The sequence below is a fragment of the Gymnoscopelus microlampas genome (assembly GCF_963454915.1).
Source record: "Gymnoscopelus microlampas genome assembly, chromosome: 16".
In the NCBI taxonomy this organism is placed as follows: domain Eukaryota; kingdom Metazoa; phylum Chordata; class Actinopteri; order Myctophiformes; family Myctophidae; genus Gymnoscopelus; species Gymnoscopelus microlampas.
This window is the reverse complement of record NC_139953.1, coordinates 18,576,487-18,604,053: the sequence shown is the minus strand read 5'-3', so window position 1 is coordinate 18,604,053 and position 27,567 is coordinate 18,576,487. Positions and strand designations below refer to the sequence as shown.

The 27,567-nt window shown below is 41.2% G+C and overlaps 1 protein-coding gene across 4 annotated transcripts; it reads left to right on the top strand.

The window, feature by feature from the left end:
• The first annotated feature begins 792 nt into the window (after positions 1-792).
• On the top strand, positions 793-26,051 carry slc5a6a (solute carrier family 5 member 6a). Of its 4 annotated transcripts, XM_084081679.1 has the most exons (19): positions 1,298-1,465; positions 12,089-12,210; positions 13,069-13,084; positions 13,379-13,634; positions 14,356-14,577; positions 15,716-15,781; positions 17,060-17,111; positions 18,411-18,478; positions 18,966-19,120; positions 20,717-20,857; positions 21,826-21,955; positions 22,164-22,252; positions 22,522-22,634; positions 23,236-23,303; positions 23,599-23,685; positions 24,022-24,203; positions 24,695-24,798; positions 25,421-25,542; positions 25,787-26,051. In XM_084081679.1, the coding sequence occupies exons 4-19, from the start codon at positions 13,509-13,511 to the stop codon at positions 25,970-25,972; spliced, it is 1,911 nt and encodes a 636-aa protein (XP_083937805.1). In that variant the 5' UTR covers positions 1,298-1,465; positions 12,089-12,210; positions 13,069-13,084; positions 13,379-13,508; the 3' UTR covers positions 25,973-26,051. The 4 variants fall into 4 exon arrangements, with proteins under 4 accessions (XP_083937804.1, XP_083937805.1, XP_083937803.1 ...); XM_084081678.1 differs by lacking the exons at positions 1,298-1,465; positions 13,069-13,084 and adding an exon at positions 793-990; XM_084081677.1 differs by lacking the exon at positions 13,069-13,084.
• The last annotated feature ends 1,516 nt before the right edge of the window (positions 26,052-27,567 follow it).

Sequence of the window (27,567 nt, the reverse complement as noted above, 5' to 3'; positions counted from 1 at the left end):
ATGTATCCGGTAGGAGACACAAAGTAGATTATTTCTGTCTCCTACCGGATACACACCCAGTCATCAAATTATTGGCTTTAATGCCACAAAAACAAAAATAAATCCATGAATTCAAGGCTTCATGGGGTGTGCAAATTGCAATTGATAGAAAATAAGTCATTTTTTGGGTGAACTCCTACTTAAAGTCCTGAATTTAAAATTGACTAGAGTAAAAGTACAAAAGTATTGGTATTAAAATGTATTTAAAGCACTGATAGTAGAAAGTACTCATGCAGAATGTCCCATTTCACAAGTTTTCAAATGTATAATGCAGAATGTCCCATTTCACAAGTTTTCAAATGTATAAAAGTCTTTTGAAAACAGATCTACAAGCTCACAATGCTTTGCGACTCGCAAGGCATTGTGAGCTTGTAGATCAGGCTAATTTCAAATAGCTGAATCTGAAATGTATATAGGGTTGAAGTGGTTAATGTATGTTTTGTAATAATAGAAATCTACAAAGTATCTAGATACAAAAGTTTTCAAATAATTGTAGTCGAGTAAAAGTACAATATTTGCCTCTGAGATGTAATGGAGTAGAAGTAAAAGAACTGTAAACTGGAAATACTCCAGTAACGTAAAAAATACCTCAAAATTGTACTTAAGTACAGTACTTGAGTAAATGTACTTAGTTACTTTACACCACTGCTGGGAGGAGGACATCGATCATGACTCATAACAAGAGGCAGGAGGAGGGGGATAGGAGACCAAAGAAAAGGATGCTGCTGCGACGTGTGGGCGCGTGTTTATTTTTCAGAATAAAACCAAGGGACGAATTAGAAGTCGTGCCCTTGAGAAATACCGACTGATGTTTGTTGGGAAATGTCGGATACATACATCTGATCATATCCAAACGTAAGCCAATGGAGGATCACCACAACCGAGCACGTAGTAGCGCATTTAGCCTGGTGCTGACAGCTGTGGTTCCCATTTTCCAACCCGCGGTGACAGGTAAGAGAGAAGCTGGTGACAGTGTTGATGCGACTGGTGCCACCATAAACATGTATGTAATATATTGGCAATGATGACGAGATTCTCTTGCTCAAGTCATTGCTCAATGACAAATCGGGCAGTTGCACAATTGTATTAAGGATTGGCAGCACATGATGACACGATGCTGAGCTCAGATTATCATCTTTTCACTTGCACATGTTACTATTAAGCATAATTAGCATAATACACCCATCAGGCGAGGGTGTGAAAGATCTGAAATAATTATGTGACGCGTTCCGCTTATGGCTGCATCTGTCAAGCGACACCGTGGTCCCACTGACTGATGATAAATTAGGAAATTATGGATTGACAGATCAATAACTATCAGTTGTGACTGTGCTCAGTCAGCCAATAATACACATGTGTGTTGAAGAGGCGCTTCGTTGTGGTCGGTGTTTAGTTTGACCTCATTCATTCATTCCCCTCAGTCAAGGTAAGAGTCCCAACTTGCTCTTGTGTGAGAGTCATTTAATGGCAATATTGAACATTTTAATATGGTTATAGTCAAGTGTTTACGGTTGGATTGTAAATGGTGGTGGTGGCTCTGCTTTGATGAACCCTTGCGTCAGATAGATAGGTCACGACTCACGAGTTGATAAATTAGAGTTAATTTATTTAAGGCAATCGGGTGCGACCCCCTTGGCGCTCCTCAAAAATGACGTATTTTCAAGTTAAATTTGTCCTCGGTTGGTTGAATGTACGTCACTTATGTTGTCGAGTGACCTATTAATATAAATGTATACTGTAGCCGTAAATGAGGACCATGCGGACGTAAACACAGAGGAACTAATAGGAAGCATGAAGCTAACTTGTGTTGTGTTCTTTAGGAAGGTGCTTTGTCACCGACTGAGCAGAATAACGTGCTCTGTTAAAGTGACAGCTGTATGTAAAGGCCCGTGCAACATATAACTGTACTACAACGTCACGTTAAATGGGGAGATATCATATTGCATAGCATGCTTTAGCCATGGATCACACCACTGTCTGTCATCACTGTCGTGGATGAACTTCAACCTGGTGTTTGCACTTTCTCCATTTACGGCGTACGTCTACATAAACGTTAAGATTTCATATGTAAAGTGCTTACCTCATGGCCACGGATGTTAAGATTATGTATGTGCCCTCAGAAGTACTCGTATCTTCCGTATTGTTCAATAAAAAAGTATTTTAATCCGATCGATGGCCATTTTCTCATAGACTTATAGTGTACCAGAGTGCAGTACACCTCCCAACCGATAGGGTTGCGCAGTTGAACGCATATGGTGAAAACATGAGAAAATGGCCACCGATCGGATTCAAATGCTTTTTATTGAAAAATACGGAAAATACGGGTACTTCTGATGGCCCGTACATAATTGTAACATCCGTGGCCATGGGGTAAACACTTTATATTTGAAATTTGAACGTTTATGTAGATGTACGGGTCAAAAATGGAGAACGTGCATGGTTGAAGTTCATGAGTCATGTATCAGGGCTAAGCATGCTTGTGCTTGTGCTATCCTCCTTAGCCGGGTTGGCTAATGTTAGCGCATACATAAAGACTGCTACTCCTAATGAATGACATGTGGGAGCGCCCGGTGTCTAATTAGTTAACTTGGCTTGTGAGGAGGATGTTTGAGACACAGACGGTAGTCTTTGGTAGGTTTCAGTGGTGTGTACTGTAGGATGATTGATGTTTGAGAGCGTGTGTGTCGCTGTTGTAGGACGTGACCTGTCAAACAAGTTCTGAGCACGTGTACGCAAACATAGTCGGTAGATTTGGGCCAAGTCACGTGTTGTGCAGTGAGTACACATACGGTATATGACGTCTTAACAACTACTGTACTACTACTACACAACTACAGTAGTACAGTACTACTGTCTCACAACTGTGTGTGGTGTGTGGATCCCCCAGAGTAGGGACTTACGCTGCGGACCCCCATCTGAAAATGTTTTTCAGATCTCTATACAAGATGTTTCAAAACATTCAAAATGTTTGTAATTTTTTCCCCAAAAAAAAGCAGCAAGCAGATCTACAAGGTCACAATGCTGTGAGCTTGTAGATCTGATATTTTCAAATAGCCGATGTACCGATTGTGATGTTGTACTTAGTAATTTAGCTGGGGACCCCCTGGAACCCCCCCCCCCCCCCAAAGACCCCTGGGGGACCCGTACCCCACTTTGAGAAACACTGCCCTAAGCACCCTACACATGGACCCTATTGGAGTGGGGCGTCCAGTAACCAAAGAGTGAAAGATATGTTTGTTACAGAAAGTTTCAGTGACACATATCTGTATGATTACTGTATCGCTTTTATCTGCCAAGTGCTCTCAAATTGAAGGTTTAACAGACCAGTCACATACCTTGATTAATAATACAATGCTCACAAATTTACACACGAACCACCTTCCTTTTTATTTTTTTTGTCATACTGTACTCTCTCTCACGCTCTCTGTTATAGTGCTATGTGCAGGCCAGGGTTCAGTTTGTGGTTTAATGATTACTCAAAGTGTTACCCTTTTGGGTTGCTGGGATATAATTGGGGCTGGTGCACAAACCCCAAAGAAGATGCCAAAGAAGGGGGTGGGTGGGTGTGGGGGTGTGTGTGTGTGTGTGTGTGTGTGTGTGTGTGTGTGTGTGTACGCGCTACTTGGCATGTTTTTGAAAAGGTTACTGAAATCTGTCATTTCTTTACATAATATCATAATATTTAATTTAACACAGTTTTGCATTTTCCAGTTGGTTCCAAGATATTGCCTTATTTGCATATTTTGGCGAGACACCAGTGTTTTCATCTAATCAGTCAGTCATAACTTGTTAAAAGGGTTCCATCATCAAACTGAAACAAAACGGGGCAATCGTTTTGCCTGAAGCTTACAGTTTTCTATTATAGTTTAGAGGCTTGGCAGCCTGGTATACAGCTGTTTAGGCTGTGTGTCTTGGCAAAATGATATGAACATGAATAGGTAAAGATCTGTTTATTTTATGTAAGTGGTGATAATTGACAAACAGGCACTCATTTGTCACATCTCATGTATCATGGCTCCATTTAAAGCCACTTTCCCAGAACTAAGTTACTGTTTTCAGTGTTTTGCATGTTTTAATGATGTAAGACTACTCTGTTTCGATGCTCTTTATAAGTTAATGTGAAAGCTGTAATCTAGGACTTCACAGCTTTTGTCCTACCCTGTCAAAAACGTCAGTAGGGCTATATTGAGAGTGTCTACAGCCATGGTAAAGTTGCCATTGCCACAACTGATTAAATAACTTACTTGACTATTGGAGAAAAAAAAAACATCTAAATACATTGAAGGTTTTGTTTAAAAAGTTGACTTGCTTTGAGAAACCAGATCATTTATCAGCTTTTGAGCATCAAAAAACAAAAACACGTTTGAGTACCTTATTTAAATAATAATGCTGGTAATCATGGTATGACTATCATGGGAGAGACCTGGTGAAAATCTTGATATCGTTAGATTTATTTAATGGCTTTTATGAAGGCCTATAGTGTGTGTGTGTGTGTGTGTGTGTGTGTGTGTGTGTGTGTGTGTGTGTGTGTGTGTGTGTGTGTGTGTGTGTGTGTGTGTGTGTGTGTGTGTGTGTGTGTGTGTGTGTGTGTGTGTGTGTGTGTGTGTGTGTGTGTGTGTGTGTAAAAAATAAATAAAACGGTGTGCTGGTCTACAACAAGTTATGCATGTCCACTGACCATTACAGAACGTTGCTATGGCCATAACATATGATAACTAGCCTACCCTAGACTAATATTTCGTATACAATATGTATCGATGTTGAAAAAGTCTAGTTTAGGCTTTAACTTATAAAATCTAAATGTTACAACAGGACATAATTCTGCTTGAACAGATGCCATAGTATTACTTTTTGGACATTTGCAGGAGTGGGAATGGAAAAGCTCTTATGTTGATCCAAGCTTATGTTTGTTAAAAAAGACTGACTAGTGAGGGTAGTACAGGTTGAAACAATCAAATTGAATATACACAGGAGCACAGTTCTAATATAGCAGCCTCCTGTGCAGCTGCAAATCCTCCCACACGGAAACTGCTATCCTCTACAAACAGGAAAATATTTGTGTGTTTTCCACCTATTGGAAGATGAGATGAGGGTTGCATCAAAGCCATCCTTTCAGCCCTGCCCAACAGATGTAAATGTACAGTCATTGTCCCTGTGTTGCAAGGCAACTGGCTTCTCTGACCTTCTCTATGGATCTAGTCCCCCGCCCCCCCCCCCTTTTTTTTCTTCTTTGAATGCCACCCCCGGGTCCCAGCCCTCCTAAAGTGGGTCAAACCTCGAAACAGATCTTTGAGTGTCCTACCCTCTTTGTCATACCTTCTTTTAAAATGATTTTCTTTGATCTGCCTCTCTCTACAAGGCTACAAGTACAGGGCCCCCTCCCCTTCCGCTGGCTATGCTTTTATACTCTTATCGTATGATGGTGTCATGCACCAAAAATAACGCATCTAAAAGCTCGCGACATGTTGTGCGCTTGTAGATCGGCTATTTTTGGCATGCAACATCGAGCTACGGCGAGGTATAATTCAGGCGTAATGCGTAAATGTACATAATCTGAAGGGGACCTCACTCAGAAAAATGCACCAGCCCAATAAGTGCTCTGCACACATCTCTTCTCTGTCTCTGTCTGTTCCTATCTATCTCTGTGTGAAGTGTAAATTCAGTCTTTCATATTAAACATCTTTGTCTCTCATGTATTCCGACTTTCCAAGGAGTAGTGTGTAGTAGAGCCCTGCATTAAGATTGGGATCCCAGTCATCCCACAGGTCCTGTGGGACCCAACGCAAATCTAGCAGAAACAGGAATAGTCCGTCAGAAAAACCTGCGTGTCCCGCAAAACAAGTGGGTCAAACAAGTCCCCAGAACTTTTTTGTGTTGTCCGTTTAGCGTTAATGTCTGACCGTACCACGTGCTTTTTAACTTTTTTACTAATAAAGTATTCAATCAATAAAAAAAATCCCACAATGAATCAAGTTTGAAAGGTATATGCATCTATTCAATAATAACGCACTGTCAGCAGTAAGCCCAGCCCACTGTGTCACTGTCCATGGTGCTGTTAAGGCTGTCTCTCTGTCTTCCTCTCTCTTTCTTGCATTTTATGCTGGATGTGTGTGTGTGTGTGTGTGTATGTGTATGTGTGTATATATATATATATATATATATATATATATATATATATATATATATATATATATATATATATATATATATATATATATATATATATATATATATATATGGGTTTCCTGCCAATGAGTCATCGCTCTGTTCCATCTCCATTGTCTTCCCCCTTCACCATTGTGTTTCTCTGCCTGCTTCTTTATTATGATGAACTTTGCACCTTTGTCTCATATATTCTCACTTTCCAAGGAGTATTGTATTAGTTCTGTCTCTCTCTGGGCCCTGATGCAAGACGGCACTCTGCACAGTGTAATTATCATTGCTATTTTGTATTTTAAAACCGACAACACGTTAATTCACACCCAGCGCCCACGTTGTAGAAATAGCAAATGTTCTTATGCCCATGGGTGTGTTAGTATTAAAATGTCTGGCGCAGTGCTTAAATACAGAGGGTCAGTCAAAAAGCGATTACGCTTTAGACCTGCCCAGAGCTGGTCTTAAAACCAGCACAGTATCTTCCTGCTATTTAATGCAGTGGTTTTCTAACATTTTCATGTCAAGGACCCCAAAATGCATATGTATTTGGCTGTGGACCCGCATTTAAAATATTTTTTGCCAGGGAGATTTGTCAAAATCTTTCAAATATTTTGGAATAGCTTAAAAATAAAGTGTTTAAATTATTGCTCATTCAGCTGGGGACCCCCACAACCTTTATCTGTCTCTACTGATCAGACAGCAGTAACAGTCGTCAATATTCATTTTGGAGCTCCGCAAGGATGCATGGGATGCAGTGTCTCCGCCATGCTTTAGGTGATTTAAATAAAGAACATAACTAACAATGAGCATGTGAGGTCATGTCAAGATATCACTGATGTGTCTTGGACATAAATGAGGAGACATTGCTGGAGGTATATGTGATTATTTGCATGCCCCAGATGCCGGTTTCCCTGTCTCCTGAAATCATTGTATCACATTATTAATGCTGCTAGATGGTTGCGCACTTTCAAGTTTCCTCAGCAGAAATTGTCCATGTCCCCGCCACCTTCCCAAATGCATCATTTAAATAGCAACATGTCTAGCTCAAGCACAAAAACATCTTAAAGGGAATGGGAGAAGAAACTCATGTTATGTAAAAGACACCCATGACTAATTGAGAGACTTAATACTAATACAACCCCTTTGTGCCTAGTGCCGAGCCTTGCGCCCAGATAACCCGCCGTGGTGAAATTGGAGGCGGACACATCCCCAACGCATACTGTATATATGACTAGCTCTGGGTTTCCTGACAATTGTATGTAGCCTGATGGAGTCAACAAGAAGAGGGGGCTCTGTGTTTGTTTTTAATTAGCTCACACAGGAAAGATAATGATGCATGTAAAGTTAACAGTCCTTACCTACACTAATAACCTTCTTTTTTTTTGTGTAGTGGTGGGCTGTCAGTTCCAGATTAAGACAACTCCAACTTTCCCCTCTCTTCACACCCTAAGATAACCTAGTACTGTGAGGAGGCTTTACAAAAGCATCAAATTCCCCATGCAATTATTTTATAAAAAACAATCTCAGTGGTATATATTTTTACTACAGACGAGAGGCTGCACAGCCTGTGGTGCGTGCGCAAAGGCTACAAAGTCCCATAGCGTTAAGGAGAACTCCCTCTAACGCTATGGACCATAGCTAATTTAAAGCTATGTGAACCTATCCACTGATTTGTCATCAGCTATATGGCAATAACAGCTGAAGGAAATGGCTCGCTGTTTAAGAAGCCTGTAGGCCTGGAAAGGATGTAGCACGCATGTGCTTGGAAATGTCACAGGTTGATTTCTGTGAACCTGGATGTGAATCTATCCAATCCATGTTTCCCTGTAGTCTGACCGTGAGTTTTGTTTGGAACTGAGGTCCTGAGAATTTTAATTCGTATCAGGAATAGATATGGAGAACATGAGGGTATGTACACTCAGACTGTCTGCATGGGTCATTAGCCTGTGTGCAATATAAAAGGTTATAGTTATCCATATAAAGTTAAATGGATTATGAATATAAACAGTGCTGTTAGTTTGTCTTAATGTGGTTGAATTTGGAATAGTTGAGGTCTTATTCTTTAGTAGAGGAATGGCAGAGTATGTTGCCTATTTATTTTACATTGATTAAGTCATTACTGATGAAGGTCTGAGGACTGAAACACTTTATTTTTCTCTCATAAATGCGCAAGTATAGACAGTGTGGGGGAGTATGTATGCCTCTACGCACCTGTCCCTTCCAAGGTGTGTGAAGAATAGGGCTGCAACTATCGATTATCTTCTTGGTGATTATTCTATTATTGCTATTCTATTAAGAAAAATAAATTGGAGGAGGGGGGGGGGGTAGTTTAGTTTACAATATTCATGTTAGACTGAAGTGTGGCTTACTCTGAAGCCTTCCAAACCTCAATAAACGGGCCCCTTAACTATAATCTTTCTGACTCAAGGCTGGCATTTTAAGTACCTTTATTGCATAAGTCCCAACACTGTGAAGCAGCTGTGGGGTCCTGGTTTTAATCTATTGAAAGGAACATAGTCCAACCCTCCATTATAACATGTTAGAAATGTCTTAATCCATAACCACCTTGATGGAAATGTGCTTTATCTCCTTGTATTGCATTGCATCTAGTGAAAAAGATGGTCGCCCTAAAACCTGACTTGGAGTACTTGTCAGCCTGGGAGCAGTTTAGCCATGTTGAATAGGATGGTATTTATCCCGGTTCTACGTGTACCCCTGTCCATTAGGGGATAATAAGGAGTAATGAAGTGTTATTAACTGATGCAGAGGACCTGGTCAGGCTTTGATCAGCTAAAGTCAGGAGAATCACACAGACAATCCTGTCAATGTAGAACACCACTTGTATTTGATTGGCATGCACGGATTGCACGCACACACACATGCATGTAGGGATTCTCCAACTTCTGTAGAGAAATCCTGTAACCTCTGTGAAGTTGCCAGTTGGTTTTAGGAGTGGTGTGTGTGCACGATTCCACTGTGTCATCACCTGTGACATGAGTACGAGTACAGTGCTTTGTTTTCTATTGAGTATGAATATCATGCATTATATTGCTTTTATTTATTTTTTTGCATTTGAGCCTAAAAGTATACTGAGCAGGATTTCCCCCTTTGAATAGTATATAAACATCCTATTATCCTACACAGTCATTGTTTATAGTCCATCTGTGACTGCAGAGAGCCTAGTCAATAGTCATCCACTGCATTGACAGGGGGTTTGAATCACAAATCGGCATGTCCTGTTTTTGCCAGAGAAAATACCAACCAACTAGCCAATTACAATGTGACTGACTGCATCTATGGGTTATGGGATCTAAATATCTGACAGTCCCTCAGAGTAATGGGAATGATATAGTTTGGAATCGCATGTGTCTTGTGATCGTGATTTTATAGGTGAAGTGGCGGAATTGCCATTGGCTGGCTTCACGGTTGCCAAGTACAAGTATTTTAGCCGGTTATCAGCCTGATAACGGTATTGGCAATGGTGCACTGCTAGTTCACACACAGATTCAAAACTCTTGAAGCAAGCTTCTTGGATCTGGCAGAGCCAGGTTAACGGTGTCGCCCACTAACTGACCGACATAGCGCTCTAGACGCCCATGACGTTATCTTCACTTTCCCTGGAGATGATAAGAGGCTTTTTATGGCCATTTGAACACCAATCGCTTTACAGTATTAGCTACATCGTAAAAATGGGAAGGACATAGGTCTAGGCCTGGGATTTGAACCATGAGCCATTAACCTTCAGTTCATGCATATGCTTTCTTAACCACTAGTCTACTGTAATGACATTTAGTCCAGGGGCCAAGACATATTTTGGTACCACCTAAGGTGACCGTAAAGTTTTTGTATTTTTGTCTACCTACCCCGGGCATCAAATTATTGCGACAAAAAACAAAATATATCCATGTATTCAAGGCTTCATGGGGTGTGCAATTGATAACTTCTCAGATTTTTGGTGTTTGCAAAAAGACTGCTTTCCATAAGCTTGTAAAAGTTGACCCTCCTTCGGTCTGGGGTGGTCATAGCTGAATGGGTAGAGAGTCCCCCTGAAAAACTTAAAGGAGGAGTTCACCCAAAAAAATATTTATTTTCTATCAATTGCACACCCCATGAAGCCTTGAATACATGGATATATTTGTTTTTTGTCGCAATAATTTGATGCCCGGGGTAGGAGACACAAAGATTCTACTTTGTGTCTCCTACCGGATACATTAGCCGGTAGGTAGTGATAACTGCCATTAAGCTACAAGATTGGAAGGGTTATCATACCAAAATATAAACTAGAGACATGTAGGAAGACAAAAATACAAAAACTTTACGGTCACCTTAGGTGGTACCAATTTGTATTGAATATCAGTGTTGGCCCCTGGACTAATTTGCAACTCTCAAAATAAAGGAAACATTTCATGCCTCCATGAATTAGGCATATAATTACAATAAAAGTTTTGTGAAGGGTATTAAAGCAAATGGTTAGCCAAGTGAGGCAATCATATTTTCACGTGATGGTTACATTTCTACCTTTATTAGCCAATATACTTAATCATTGACAGCACGCGAGTTATAAGAGATAGGAGTACTCAAGTAGAATATAGGCCACGTGCGTGGGGCTGTTAATCTAGGAAGTGTTGGCATTGCTATGAATGAGAAGCATCTTATCTGTTGTCCATCATCTGTGAAGTGAATGATGTGCCAACCATGCTGTTTTATCTATAATTTAAATGCCTTGTGTTGACTTTATCTCAAATGGACCAAACTACACAGCCTACTTTTTTCAATCTGTTATAGTGACAGATAGTGTCTATAAACAGAATTTAATTCAGTTTAGTTTATCATTTTGCACAATGATAAAGAATATATATAAGCCCTGCTACAGTAGCTACACCAAAACCTTCAAGGGAAATCAAATAAATAAATAAAAATAAAAGCTACAAAATTCATTTTTCACAACAGTTTCTGTAGGGTGTATTCTGCATAAATGCCACGGAACTCCAGCTATTAGGTTTTGAGATATTGTATTTGGGAATAAAATGTGAGGAAGTGGAATATTTAGCCTACTGATGGTGTTCGGGAAAGGCCATGAGGTCACAAAAATCACTTAAAGACATCCATAGTAAATTCCATTGCAATCCAGCTATTAGATTTCAAAATATTCTTTAACACCAAAGTGTTGAATACGATCCAACTGACGAGGCTTGCGAAGATAAAAATGGAAGCGATTTGATGACGCACTGGTGATAACACCCTTCCGGAAAGAAAATCGTTGAGCACGTGAGATTTTAAGACACAAAACATGCAATAAAGATTGAGATTAACGATGGTTATTGATTAGCTTGGAGAGAGTATTATGAGCAGAAGGGAATGATCATTTTGACATTGTTGCGTACATTATCTGTTTTTTTTTATTACCTTAATTGTATTTTGTATTGTACTTTGTATGCTTTACATTACTTACAATCTGGCTGAGTATTAGAATTTTTGAATTTTCCAGTCCCATCCTCAGGCAGTTACTGTCTGATAATAATGAGCCCTTAGAGGTGGCTGTTATAACACTTTGAAAAGCGCTAGCTGTGCAACACTGGACATAGTTACATTTACTTTAATATGTGAGCTATGCAACACTGTTATGGTGCTCACAGGAATGCCATGGGAAGACACAAAATTCGCCTTGCTGTTGACAGCAAGAATTATGTGAACGCTATGGCTCTCGGTTGTGACCCGCTTATAAAAATATAAAACAGGGTCAGGTTTTGTTTGGGTTGAAGGTTTTCGATTCAAAAGAAAAAGAGACGAGGGCTTTGGGAGTGATTGTTTTGGTAATGATATCTCTCATAAGAGTAATGTGACATGCCATTTTGCTTATCTTGCTGTGGTGTGTGTGTGTATTATGTTGCAGATCTCACCCATTGCCTTCACAGCGGGCGATGATTGGTGGTTGTGGGTGAGGCACTCCCCTCCGAGGAGAGTTAAGTCAAAGCTGTCTGGGACAGCCAGCCCACAGCCGACACTACTGAACAGGTAAGACCATTCTAGTCATCTGTCTTTGTCTCTGTTATGCCCAGCTTATGCTCCGTCGGACGACAGAGCATAAATCAAGCATCACACAAAGACATACACAAAATAGGGGATATTATCATACTCTGTGTAGAGTTGTTGTTTTTGGTTTTGTTTAGTTTTTCCCAGAAGAAAGATGTGATGATCATATGATGGGTATTGAGTTTGAGGGCTTTTTATTTAAACCTACTGTAACACCAAACGTTTGATGGAAAAATGTGGGCCAACACTTCAGATGTGTGCTGTTTCAACATGATAAACCTGTCCATCTTTTACACCATTTGATGTAAAAAACACAATTTTTAATACTGAAATTACACTGGGTAGCTGAATCTCTGGCTGCACTAATCTATTGGAAATGTCATCCATTTGGGACCTATACATAATTAAATTAGAATGTATGTGATTGAGATTGTGGGTGTCACAGTAGACAAGCTATTGTATTGAAGTCATGTGCAGGAGAGTGTTTATGATGTGATTTAGCAACTGTGTGTGTGTGTTGTCGGTTTTGTGTGTCTTCGGGTCGTTCTGCCCCGATGCACTCTGAGCTACACACGAGATGCATGCAGAACATAGATTGTGTGTGTGTGTGTGTGTGTGTGTGTGTGTGTGTGTGTGTGTGTGTGTGTGTGTGTGTGTGTGTGTGTGTGTGTGTGTGTGTGTGTGTGTGTGTGTGTGTGTGTGTGTGTGTGTGTGTGTGTGTGTGTGTGTGTGTGTGTGTGTGTGTGTGTGTGTGTGTGTGTGTGTGTGTGTGTGTGTGTGTGTGTGTGAGTGTTTGTGTAAAATGTCCAACTGATTAACTTTTTTATTGTCTTTTCATAGCCGGCAAATTTCAAGGGTATGTTGTTGCAACAGTGTCAAAACACACTTTGTTTAAGACCAGAGAAACCTTTGTACTGCACATGGAAGCTAAACGTCTCTCTGTGTGTGTGTCTCTCTCTCTCTCTCTCTCTCTCTCTCTCTCTCTCTCTCTCTCTCTGTCCCTCTCATCCACCCTATACAACCCTCCCTCTCATACTCTCTCTCTCTCATTCTATCACACTCTTTATTCCATTGTCTCTCACATACATACGCCATGCCGTCTTTTGTCTCAGTCTTTCTGTCTCTCTCTCTTTCCATGTTGTACGTCCAGTGTGTATCCCTATGGATGAAGCACTTCCCTCCCCTCATTGATAAAACCTAGAGGCCTTCAACAGCCTTTAACCTTCCACCACTACCCCGTCCTCCCCTGCCCCCCCACCCGTCTTACACCCTGCGGCATCATGGGAGAAGTAGTCCAGATGCACTTTACCACGGTGGACTATGTCATCTTTGCATTGCTATTGGTGGCCTCAGCTGGCATCGGCCTGTTTCACGCCTTCTCTGGCGGTCGCCAGCGTACGACACAGGTGGGCAATCGGAACCCACATTTGTATTTATTTATTTTGTTTTATTATTAATATTATTATCATTATTGGGTTTTAGTTTCAGTTTTTTGTTAAATCACATGTTGGCCAAAACAGCAAGCATTGTTGTTATTTTATTTGACTTTATATTACAATATTTAAAGGATCTACACCATGCATTTAAAATGTGTTTATGTCTCTCAAACGTTTTTCAAAAGGTTTGAGCCTAAATCAAGCCTCAGATATACTCATTCCAACTAACTTCTCTCTGGCTTATAAAGCACTTTCACCTGCAATACCACATTGTCCTTATTTGGCACATGGCGCTATTGAGCCAGTTTGTATGCATGTTATCTCTTGGTTCTGTGTGGAAAAACTGAAAAACGGGAGGGATTATACAAACTAGGTATCGCATGTGACGTCACAGACGGGGGCAAATCAGTTGGCCTGTTTTGAGACCAATTTACATAAAACCCCCGATATGCTGTGAAAGCCTGAGTGCTCAAACTGGGGTATTTTGGTGGATAGAAGAGAGGTAGGGGAGACCGAAAATACACAAAAAAGAAGGATAAGTTCAAATTCATGGTGTAGTCCCTTTAACACTCTGCATGCTGTTGTATGTTCTAATGATACTGCACCACCAAAATTGTTTCTTAACTAAGTAACTTAACTTAATTAATTAACTTAATTAAGTGTCTTTACGTCAACATTTCATTGCCTACAGGAGTTCCTACTGGCCGACCGCTCCATGAGCTGCCTGCCCGTCTCCCTGTCACTACTCGCCACCTTCCAGTCGGCCGTGGCCATTTTGGGAGCTCCATCCGAGGTGTATACCTTCGGCACCCAGTACTGGTTCCTGGGCTGCTCCTACTTCTTGGGACTGCTCATCCCAGCCCACGTCTTCATACCCGTCTTCTACAGACTGCGGCTCTCCAGTGCCTATGAGGTACACACTGATTGTAAAGATGGCAATGATACTAAGAGCTAACCAGGGTTAGACATTTACACTAATAAATAGAAAATCTGAAATTCAGGATCACAATCCTGGTACAGTAACTCAACCAGAAACTCAACCTCAAACTCAACCTGAAAATAAATTGGCTGGTGACAATTTATTGTATTTTCTTGCCACTGTAACCAGCTGATGACAAAAATCTATTCAATGCTCTGCCTTGAACCTATTGTTTCTGTTCCACCCCTCCCTTCTTTAATTGTTGTGTAATCTCTTCATTTGTTCATTATATCATTCTTTATCTCTGAAAAGTCACCTCTCACTTCAGCTGTACTGGAGTCAGGGGAAAATAATTCAGAGCATTCTTATTTATTTTTAACTTAAAGGTATGTAGTCAGCAATATTTATAACACCGTATCTAATGCCCAAATTCGCGGCACTGAAACCTAGGAAGCGTGCAAACTGGCTTATTCAGTGTACAATACAGGGAGGGGAGGATTTAGTGTGGGGGTTATCAAGTACACTTCATTCCAGTTGTTTGACAGAATCAGTCTCAAGTCAGCTTAACCAACTGAACCCTATATACTTGTTGTACGTCAAACTGTGAAAATAGCTGATCTACAAAGCTCACAAAGTAACGGGTTGTGAGCTTGTAGTTCTGCCATTTTCTGCAAATGTTCTTCTATTTTTGACAAATGTTCACCTATTAATATGACATGCCCAGAATTTGGTCGCTATGGTTCATGTGGTTAAAGAGGCTCTGAAATAAATTTTGGTAACCGAGAACTACTCTCCTCAAAAGCTAGTTTTGCACTGGTCAGATCTTCACAAAGAATTTGCTTTGTTATCGTGACATTACAAATATCACATACAATGAGCTGTAATCGATCCACACATCGATGTATAACACCATCTGTTCAGTGCAAGGAGCCAATGTTACACACATTCACCGGGGGCCCTGTGGTATGAAATTTTGTCATCATTCAAACTAGAAGGTTGATTAAGTGTAACAAGCTTTTAAAACGTCTAAATCAGAGTTGACCCCAGAGAGACATAACGATGCAGGCTTGTGGGAACTGAAACTGTAGTCGGTCTCTTATTGCATAACTTTACCCTTCTTTGCTCTCTGCAGTATCTGGAGCTGCGCTTCAACAAAACTGTTCGCGTACTTGGGACTGTGACCTTCATCTTTCAAATGGTAGGCAGAATGTGTGTTGCATATTTCATAGTCTCTCAAGCCAGACTAAATCTTCCACAATCTAAGAGTATGTATTTCCGGCTGGTAAAAGATGAGAACGGGAAGCCGTCATCTGCTCATCAGACTGGAAGGGTATTCGACCAATCAAGAATCAAGGGCTTATTGTCACTCACTCATACAGGTACAAGGAGAAAATTGTTGATGTGGCATGTTCCGCAAGACAACAGCAATACAACAAGATAATAATAAGTACAAGAAAAATAAAATAAGGTTAAACGGTGCAGGCAAGACACAGACTCTAACCGTCTGCAAAAGAACCCACAACAACCTTAGCAGCAATGGGATATGCAAAAAGGCGGTGGAAGATAGTTTAGTATCAGATTTATAGAAGATATATACTGTGTATATATAGATATATCTGTACATTTGTACATCAAGTAAACTTATCTCTGTATATTAGTGCAAGTAACAGTGTGAGAAAAGCATGAATATTTATTTACAGATGAATGCAGTTTAATTTATTGAATTTGTTCTTTTGCTTTTGTTTTGTGCCCTCCTTGTTCAGGGTTTGGTCAGCCGCAGAAAAAAAAAAATATATATATTGCTGAGTTTTGAGCCCCGGGCTTTGAGAACCCTCAGTCGCTTGCCAGTCCACTTTGTCACAGTCAGTCTGTTACTGTGATGGTGCCCTATACCCAAACACCTGCTCTCATATGCGTCCTGTAGGGAAGGGAGGGAGCTCCCCGTGGTGTGCTTAGCTGACCGCACCGCCTTTCATAGAACTCGCAGAACTTTGGAGCAGCTAGTTATTCCCATACCATACAGTGATGGCCCCCTTCAGGATGCTATGGATGGTTGCAGAGTAGATAGATTTCAGGACCTTCTCTAAGACCCTGAATTTCCTCAAGTGTCTGAGGTGGTGCAGGCACAACACAATTAATATCCATTGTTTTCTGAGCATTCAGCTAACTAGGCTTCGACTTATTTGGTTTACACTAGGAGTTATGCGTCTGCAAAGGAAAAACGGAAGTGGGGAAATGATGTGAAGTTTAGTTTCTACTTATTTTCAGAGCTTTTGAGATACAGACTGTTAACGCAAACATTCGAAAATTGTGAGAGCCAGCACATCTGTCTTGAGAGACTACATATTTCATGATGTGTTTATCTGTAGTGTTTTAGTTGTTGGTGTGTTAAGACCAACAAGCATTATTCTCACCCTGATGTTGCCACAGTATTATTGAGGTTCCCTCTTCTATATTCTTCTGTTCCTCTCTGCAGGTCATCTACATGGGGGTGGTGCTTTATGCTCCCGCCTTGGCTCTCAATGCAGGTAAAGGCAACAGATTAGCTTTTTACAATGTAAGCATTTAGCAGACACTATTATCCAGACTGACTTAGAACGTTCAAGATTAGAGTAAATGGCACAAGCCCTAGTCAACAAACAGGGTAAATGGTTGGGCTGTGCATCTTTCCCTTATAAAAAGTTTAAATATTCTCAACCTTTCTGTGCAAAGTGTGAAGTCACACTGCTCCTTATTCTGTTTTGGTGGGACAAAGGCATATGCAGACACATTTTTGATAGCTGTAGATGTGTTAGGAACGGTGACACAATGGCAAATGAAAGTTTGTGCTTATGTGCTGTTTTGTCAAAGGGTTTTTGTGTCTGCGCCTGTAGTGCTGTGTCTCAATGTGATCACTCCCTGAGTCTGCAGTCCTGACAGAGGGGGGGGGGGGGTCATTCCATTCACTTGGACACGCTTGGAGCATTGGAGGATGTCGTAGGGAAGATCAGCAAACAGACATGTTTGCTGATGTAAGTGAGCCAGAAGGGGTGTCGGGTGGATGGATTGCACTGCAATACTTTGCCTTGTTTAGGTTAGTTAGACTTTTACCACTGTGCCAGATGCTTTTGTGTTGGCTACTGTAGCGGGTAAAAACAACACATTTGGCCAGGATTAGTTCTCTCACCTCTGATCTGTAATTTTCTTATGAAGCTTGATCCGATTTTTTTACTGAGCCAAATTGTACATATATAACACATGGTAAGAAGGGGAAGGCCACACAGCTCGTAGCCACAATTCAAAAATGTGTTCATTAAAATATACAAGAAACTCAACTAGGGATGTCCGATATTATCGGCCTCCCGATATTATCGGCCGATATTAGCATAAAAATTGATATCGGGAAAATATCGGTATCGGTTTTTGAAAAAAAAAAAATTTTTTTTTTTTTTTTTTTTTTTTTTTGGCTTTATAAATAAGTTACAGGAGTTCTTACTGTATATGGTGTGTGTGATATGAAATTTGAGCTTACCCTAATCACAATAATCCCCGCATATATCGGTATCGGTTGATATCGGTATCGGTAATTAAGAGTTGGACAATATCGGTATATCGGTTATCGGTAAAAAAGCCAATATCGGACAACCCTAAACTCAACGTTTTGACAGGATAGTCTTTTGTGCGGCCTCCTCCTTCTTACCATGTATCTACCATGGTCAGCACCTCCTCAACGCTGGTGTGCGCTGTGTTTTCCTGACATATATAACACACAAAATATTCAACAAATCACAGAACTCATTGGTTTTTCTTGGGTCAATATTTTATTAAATCCTTATTTTCACTTGCAGTGACAGGTTTAGACCTCTGGGGAGCAGTGCTGGCAATGGGGCTGGTTTGCACTCTCTACACTGCTTTGGTAAGACATGAAATGTAGGCCTTGGTGTGTCAACTATTGTTTCCTTCCCTTCTCTCCTCCTTCTGTCCTTCCTTCCATCCCTGCCTTCCTTGCCCTCCCTCCATTCTATCCTTCCATCCACATACTACTTGGCCAGATTTCTTTTTCGACTCATTACTCATTTGACTTCATCCTCTCCTCCCTGAAACATTGTCTGAATCTCCCACTTCCAATATTTTCCTCCTCTACTTGTTTGAAGTGCTCTTGAAGCCTGTTCAACCTTTTTCTTTTTCACTTTTATTTCCTGAGTGTTGTCTTTACTCTACTGTGCATGCTTATTGTAGAAACACTGGAGTAGGAGACACATCTATGTCAGTGTCCAGTGGATTACAATTGTTTCCATATAATGATGGTGATCTAAGAATTTAAGCTTGCCAATCAGAGTGTTGGATAATGCCTCACATGTAGATGTGAACCATCTGGCCTGCTGTGTGATTCTGTCTACCAGGGGGGTCTGAAGGCGGTGATATGGACGGATGTGTTCCAGACCGTGGTGATGTTTGCCGGCCAGCTGGCGGTCATTGTGGTTGGGGCGAGCCAGGCCGGCGGCATGGCAGAGGTCTGGCGGAAAGCCATGAATGGCAGTCGCATTGCCAGCCTTGAGTGAGTAGCCAATATATTCGCGGAACCTTGTAATATTGACATTAATCCATTAAGACCGGGAACGCATCTCTGTCAATTTAGATGTCTTTGGCTATTCAAAAATAGCAGATATACAAGCTCATTGCGCGGCACAGAGTGCCGCACTGTGAGCTTGTAGATCTACTATTTTTGAAAAATCTTGAAACTTTGTGCAAAATCTTTGAATAGATATTTTGTAAAGCGAACATTTGTAAAATATCTTGTTCCAGGGACCTCCAGAAGCAAAGATTTGAGTTACAAATGTTCCCTTATAAAATACTAGAGGTCCGGGCGGCCTACGGCCGCCCGAAACCCCCAGCCGCGCACGGGGCCCAGCGTGGGCGCGTGTATATATGGGATGAACATTTGGGAAAAAAAAAAAAAAAAAAAAAAAGTTGTAATGTAAAAGTAAAAAAATTGAGAAAAAAATTGGGAAGAAATAATATTTTTTATGTTTCAGGGGGTCCGCGGACCCCCTGGTGGTCCGCGCCAAAGTCGTCGGATGAAAATCTCCAAACGGTAAAAAAAAAAAAAAAAAAAAAAAATCATCAAAAAAAATCATGCAGGTTCTTGCTTGTTTCTGGCGTGGCATCCCAACCTGGCATCCCAATGCCGGCGATGTGTACTTCCGGGTTGCATAATGATGACATCACTGTCGAATCCTTTGCTGTCATGAACCTAGCCTGGTGTGTTGACCAGTAATGATGACATCACTGGCTAATCCTTTGGTGTCATGAACCTAGCCTGGTGTGTGGAGCAGAGCAGAGCAACGTGCTCTTGTTGTTTTGGGGATTTTCAATGGCGGGCCGTCGTGTTGTGTTGGCCTCGGTGGTACGCACGGTAAGCGGTAGGAAGGTGCTTCCACTTCCGTTGTGTCCGACATTTGGTGAGTAGAATTAATTATGTTGCGAGGTGGGAACGGTGTAGTGAGGCATGGCAGGTGCCCTACGCGAAACGTAAATTCAGGCCGCCCGCCGTGGCGACAGTGTTGGCGACATGTGGTGTGACGGTGTTGTGTTTAGTCGATAACAGAGCTGTGGGGTGTGGACACCGAGGGCACGGAAGTTGCTCGCCATTTATATAGTTAGATATATATTCAAAGATTTGCACACATTTTCACGATTTGAAAAAAATAGCAGATATACAAGCTCATAGCACGGCACTCGGTGCCGTGCTATGAGTTTGCATATATGCTATTTTTGAATAGCCAAAAGAAATCTAAAACGATACAGATGCGTTCCAAGATTTAATGGGTTAATAGAACTTTGCCAGTCTCCATTGGTCAACAATCTGCAGATTGATAGTCTTGTGGTTGAGATGGTCAGGGCTGTGGTCAGGTTGGCTGGGCAGCTTGTGTGGTTAGTGAGACAGACTGCTAAAAATAGAAAATAAAGTCCCAGGTTCAACTCCCACTGCAACCATGTGTCCCATTGAAGTGCCCTTGAGCAAGACAGGGATTTAGAATCTTAATGAAGGACTCTTGTTCTTAATGGACACTGTTGTAGAGATTTGTGTTGTTGTTGTTGTTGCCATCCCATTGCAGTAGAGCACTACTCACCTGTCTAACCCCCCATCCAGCCTGAATCCAGACCCATTGGAACGCCACACATTCTGGACACTTGGCGTGGGTGGGGTCTTCCTGATGCTGGCATTGTACGGTGTCAACCAGGCCCAGGTCCAGAGGTACCTCAGTTCTCGCACAGAAAGAGAGGCCGTCATGTAAGTTCCACTTTTATTTATTTTTTCTCCCATGTGTGAGTTCCTCAAGTTACCAGAGGAATCACGTCAGACCCACTTGTGTGTAAAATGATCAACATTGAGTGTGAGTGTGAGCAACATTTGTCTGTAAACTAATCTTAAGTAACATGTATGTCAATTGGTCTAAATATAAACAGAACATAGTCTTTGAACGGCTTTGAAATAGGAACGTATTTCTGGTAATATGTCCAGCACAGGGCTGTAAATCTATCAAAGAAAAAAACGTGTAATCTGTGTAAACCGATCCAAGTCTGATCACTTGCAAGTATGTAAGCGAGGATGATAGACTACATAGACTGTAAAAGGAGAGGTTGAAAAGGGGGTGTACCGCCAGGTAGGTAACCAGATAGTGTGTTGACCATGTAATTGTAATGACCTCCGTTCAGTTCCAGCTGGAGACCTCTGTTGCAATTCCTTCACTCTCTGCCCTCGCTTTCCTGCTCTCTATTATCTTATCTAAATACGCAAGACCGGGTCTAATAACTTGGTGATGAGACAGTGGATCTGAGATTATGAATTCAGGAAATGTTAAAAATATTCACACAAAATCTTTTATATATTTGGGGATGTACTTAATTTGCATACTGGCAGCGTGCGCAAAAAATGTGATGCTGATCGGCCCGACAGATGATAGACAAGACGGACACAAACACTCCTTTAGTGGGCTTGTCCCCTAGGAGCTATGACGTAAAAACAAAACAGTGTTTGCCTCCCTGTCCAATCGTGAGCTATCATAAATAAGCTACTATGTGGGCAGTTTGTGAATGAAACCGCTCAACCATTTTTTGTTTTTGCATGCATAGATTTTCAACTACAACTCAGATGTCCCGCTCTTCATAAAATACCCCTCCAAAATATATTTAATTTAAAAAAAGAAATAAAAGAAATCCTTAAAAACAACTGTCACCACTTGAACCCTCCTGCTGTAGGTCTTGCTACGTGGTGTTCCCCTGTCAGCAGATTGTCCTGTGCCTGGGCTGTCTGATGGGCCTGGTCATGTTTGCTCGCTATGGGGAAGACAGCCCACTGGACAAGGGTTATGTCAAAACCAACGACCAGGTGAGCAGCACACAGGGAGATATATGTATATGACTAAATATTACAGTAGTGATGCCAATGTTTTCTATAAAGAAAGTTAAGCCATAACATATTGTGTTTTCTCTTACTGGCTGCGACAGCTGAATTCCCCCTTGGGGATAAATCAAATGTCATGGTACCTGATTGTGGATGTGTGGGTCTGTCCTGATGTCCCGTTTTCCTCCTACAGATGGTGTTGTACTTTGTGATGGATGTGTTCAGGGACCTGCCTGGGCTCCCAGGGCTTTTTGTGGCCTGTCTCTTCAGTGGAGCACTAAGGTAAACGCCCATTTAACCACTTTGAAACTGTTGTCCCTATTTTGGGCATGTCATTGAAGGCGAACATTTAAAAAAATGAATTGCGAAATAAATAAAATACAAATAAATAGTAGTAGTACTAGTAAGGAGTACTAGTAAACCACCATGTATGTGTGGGGGACAGCCAATCATTGGGGAGATGGAAGAGACTGGAATCGTGTAAAAACAAACACCATCAAATTAATGGTCCACCTTGACATGTCCTTCTTTCTCTCTCTCCTGCCGCACAGCACAATCTCATCAGCGTTCAACTCCCTAGCAACAGTAACTATGGAGGACCTGATTAAGCCTTATTGTCCAACTATGTCAGAAAGCAAAGCCACGCTGCTGTCCAAGGGACTAGGTAAGCTGAGTGGCCACATTAACCCTAGCGTCTCTTTTCTGGTCATGCCTTAATAGAGGAATATTTATAAGATATACTGTATTACATACATTATTATATTATTTGACTTATGCAGCCGATGTCCCCTGATTTTAACCACTTTGAACCTTGTCAAACATAGCAGATCTACAAGCTCACAACACGTCACATCGTGACCCCTTGTGAACTTGTAGATGTGCTATTTTAGAACATTGTTATATAGGGCTTAAGTGGTTAAATAAATGATTATGTTTACTTTGTTAGTTCACTGTATACTTAAAAATGACACGTTCTTTATATATTGAAGTTTAATATAGTTTATGTACTTAATTTAAATGTTTTTTCTATTTAAGTTATTTTTATATATTTGTTTGCTTACAACTGAAATGTTCTCAAATTGAAAATAAATTCAGTTCAGTCAGATAACTCACGAATAGATTGAGATCAATAATAGCTTGAGAACATTGTATTTATAAAATGTAAATACAAGTGTGAATAGTTTATTTGATCTTGGGGTTCAGGCTCTGCTTATAGATCTGGTGTGTCTCTAGTTGTTTACAGGTCTTTGCTCTCTCTTCCACAGCGCTGGCCTATGGTCTGGTGTGTCTGGCCATGGCCTACTTGGCCTCTCTCATGGGATCTGTGCTTCAGGTGACTATTCAACTTCATTGATCCGGCTTTGTCGAGTGTCTACACAAACACAATTAGCCCGTGTTCGGGGGAGGGAAGCCGGGCTGGGAGGGAGATAATTGTCACTGCGAGTACTCCTACGGGCTGGTGCGGCACCTGGCTGTCAGCAGGGAGTGTTGGGTGGGAGGAGTAGGACAAAGGCTCTACGACTAAATTGGGGAGAAAAAGGGGTAAAAATATAAATGAAGCAGGACTGTGACTGTCTTTAATATAAATGCTTGTGACGGGTGTTCTCTTCTCCCTCTATGATTTCCAGGCAGCCTTCAGCATCTTTGGGATGGTGGGGGGTCCTCTGTTGGGAGTCTTCTGTCTAGGACTGTTCTTCCCCTGGGCCAACTCCATAGTAAGTCATTACTTGCTTTTCTTAATTCTTTCTTTTGTTACTGTCGTTATTGTTGCTACAATGTAGAGGAACCGAAACCAAGTATTTTACCTCTGTGTACTCATACATGAGGAGTAACGAATAAAGATCTTGAATCTTCATTAGTCATAGGCTCAGCGCAGTTAGTACATGTTGATCAGTCAGTCTGTCTGTCTCTGTTTGTCAGCTCATCATGAATTGCATGCTCATAACATACGATTATTGGATTATTTTGGTGTTTGGGATCATAAAACGCTGTTGATACCCAGTTTTGCTGTCAGGCTGGCCTTTTACTGTTCTGTTCTCCTCTTCTCCTAGGGTGCTGTTGTGGGTTTGATAGCAGGACTTGTGATGGCGTTCTGGATAGGCATCGGCAACTTTGTGATGCGTATGAACGCCACCGCCCTGCCGCCACTAAACACCACAGCTCCGCCCTTGTTCGGTAACATGACCACCGCTGTCATGACAACGCTGCTCAGCCCTATCACAACAAAGCCAAGGTAACCGCGATCTTCTGAGTTGTCATTTTAGGCATTGACCTGTTCATACCATACTGCTGAGTGCTAAACATCAAGCATCAAACTCCTTTTAACACTTAAACTCTGTATACTTTGTTGACCGCAGGGGTCTGAACTTGGCCCCCCTCCTTTTTTCCCTTACACCAAATCTCTTTGCCGATCAACAAGCTCACAACGCATCACAATGCGACGCGAAGTGAGCTTGTAGATATGCTTTTTCAATGAATGTTTGCCTATTTTCACCTAATGTTTTCCTATTATGTCATAATTCCATTCAATTTACTGAAGAGCACAGAGATAGTGAATTTGGGGGCAGGTGATTGAGACTTTAGAATGATGTAACATCAGCCTGTTTGTTTCCACTACCGGAAACAAACAGACGTTGTTCTGTCACTCTTTTTTTATTTTCATTGTCTCTAATTCTTGCCCTCCTTCCATTCATCCTGCCTCCAACTGTCTTTGTCTTCCATCAGGCCCACGGGTGTTGAGGCGCTCTACTCTCTGTCCTACATGTGGTACAGCGCTCACAATTCAACCACAGTGGTGGTAGTAGGACTGCTGGTCAGCCTGCTAACAGGTACATAGACTTAACAGTTAACATGCACCACCATATCCTCAAACTGCCGTTTTAAATTATTCATGGATGACACTACTTGGGAAAAAACAACAATTTCATTCCCTGTACTGTCTTCGGTTACTGTAAGTTGCTATAGTTTGTAAATTAAGCCGCACAAATCACAATCAGGTGTTCAGTAGTGAAGCTGCAAAATACAGGCTGACTACTACGTGTTCATGTAGATGTGTGTGTGGTGATGGTCCACATCTAATTTTGCCCAATGTAAATTGCAATCTTCATAAATACTTCACCTACAGTACAAAAATGCTAAAATATAGGGGGAGACACTGTCGTACAGACAGTCAGATGGCAAACAGATATCTCTGTAGGCAGGCTGTAAACATGCAGAGCATCATTCAGGTAGATTGCACAGTGATTGTGCAATGTCTCACGTGCAGACTGACTCACTGTGTACTCAACCATTTTCATAGATCTAGTTTGGATCCATTTCTTTTAAACAGGGTTAATCCCACTACCTTCTAAGTTAAAAGGCAAAGCAAGTAATTTTGGCATTCTAGTCCGTTGTTCATCTCAATCAGGCTCATGCATTAATGGTATGTAATCGAGCCTGTTTGCACTGTAGGTCCTATGAAGGAGGAAGACCTGACCCCTGGTACGGTGTATCCTGTCATGGGCAACCTGCTCTTCTTCCTGCCTCAGCGCTACAAGGAGAAGCTCTGCTGCATCACTCCTCTGGGCCAGAAGGTAGTTCTTCGGTGAAGCAAATTTACAGTCTGTGGACAGGATTTACGTTGAAGGCTTTCCTGTCAGACAAAACAATGTTAATTTAGTTTTCAGCAGTGCATATAACATGATGCATGCAATGCACAGTATAAGATGCATAAAAAGAATGCACAATACCGTGTATGATAGACGAAAAATGGCTGATCAGGTGGTGATATGTGGTGCTTCCCCTGTCCTTTTTTCCCCCTCCCAAATTCACTCTCAGCCTTACCAGATGGCCAAGAAGGAGAGCAATGGACTGACCTACCCCAAAGAGCAGGTTATCACTGAAGATAAGGAGGTGGACGAGAGTGAGAAGATGAAGGAAAAGAAAATGGAAGCGGGCGGAGGTGAAGAAACTGAGGATTCCTGTCGATTGGCGGCTCACACGGTTCAGGAAACTGCGTTGTGATGCTCTCCTGCTTCTAGATAGATGTACTGTATACACACACACACACACACACACACACACACACACACACACACACACACACACACACACACACACACACACACACACACACACACACACACATACACAGACATTAGTCCAAGCTGCTTTAATGGACGTTCGCGAAGCAGGATAAAGCCCTGAAGTGTGTCAGGAGCTTAGGTTCGATTTGTATCATTAAGACTGGTGGAAATTAGAGTTCATCCCACATAATGGCGAGGGTGATGCCACCAATAATTTGGAGTATATTTTAAATGAGAGACAGAATCCCTAACTTACGATGGCAGAAGAAGGTATTGGCGAAAGGAGCTCATGGCCACCTTGACTAGCCACGGGTAGGACATATTTGTGTCAAAGGGGATATCTTCAATTTATCAGTGCATACTTGGCAGCAACAGAGGACCATTACTTATCTTCGATGATGGTGGTCCCAACTTATAGATACTGTAATGGCAATGGATGCCATAATGCCAGCAGTCAGTCAAATGACAACAACAAAACATAAATGCAGACAGTTAGATGGACACAATGTCTCTACGTTCATCATTCTGCATTACCTGCACAGATGACCCTTGACTTAACCAAAAGCTTTCATGGTTCTGTCATGTGTCCAGTAGTTGTTTAACTAGTTGGTGAAGGCTAACTTGCGCACAATGGATTGAGTATGGACTGCAAATCATTATGCTTGACATAAGCAAACGAATCAGGTTATGAATAGAATAACTGCGATATGTACATAAAACTTACTAGTATTTTTGTAGAGATAACAGACAAACGATCTATATGTAAGAGAATATAATATAAAAAGATAATTACGTCCCATTTGACTGAAACTTGACTGGAAGCACAACACATGTTGATGTTATTGTGACAGCCTTTGTTCCTGTGGTGTGTGCTTGCTTTACATGGCCTTTGTTCAGTATTTGCCTTCCCTGCTGCTACAGCAAATAAAATAAAAACATACGGTACGTAAAAGTAAATAAATGCAAAACTACAAAAGATTCCAATAAGGGCAAAAATGGCGTGCCAAAGCTGCAAATTTTGATAGAGCAAAATATGGCATCTCATTGACATTTCCCAATAGAAAAGTACAGTACAGTACATCAGGAGCAAACTTGAGAGACTTGGAGAGTGTGCAAGAGACGGCACAAAACAGATTACTCTCATTATGTTTGTCATATTCCAAATTCTCTCATTTTCATTCTGGCCAATTTACTATATATACAGCATATGGGCATTTAGCAGACACTCTTATCCAGAGTAATTTACAAAGGGCAATATTAATATCGGAGTAAATTACACGAACCCTAGTCAACATATACAGTACGGTAATAGGTTAAATGTGCACGTAAATAAAGTGCAAAGAAAACAAGTGCTAATAAATAATTAGGCAAGGAGAGATAGCTATGTTGGTGCATTCTATTACACAAACTGACTAACCATCAACACCTGTTTGTAGTAGATGAACATGTTAATGCCTTGATCAATTTGTTCGAGTTAACACTGAGGACATACTACATCTCTCCCATTTTAAGTTGATGTTGCTAAAGGTTTTA

Bases quoted from the DNA above. Each gene is read 5' to 3' on its own strand.
- slc5a6a (XM_084081678.1), top strand. From the start codon at position 13,509: ATGGGAGAAGTAGTCCAGATGCACTTTACCACGGTGGACTATGTCATC. The intron at 22,635-23,235 runs GTAAGCTGAGTG...TCTCTTCCACAG, and splicing joins GCTGCTGTCCAAGGGACTAG to CGCTGGCCTATGGTCTGGTG. The intron at 23,304-23,598 runs GTGACTATTCAA...TATGATTTCCAG, and splicing joins TCATGGGATCTGTGCTTCAG to GCAGCCTTCAGCATCTTTGG.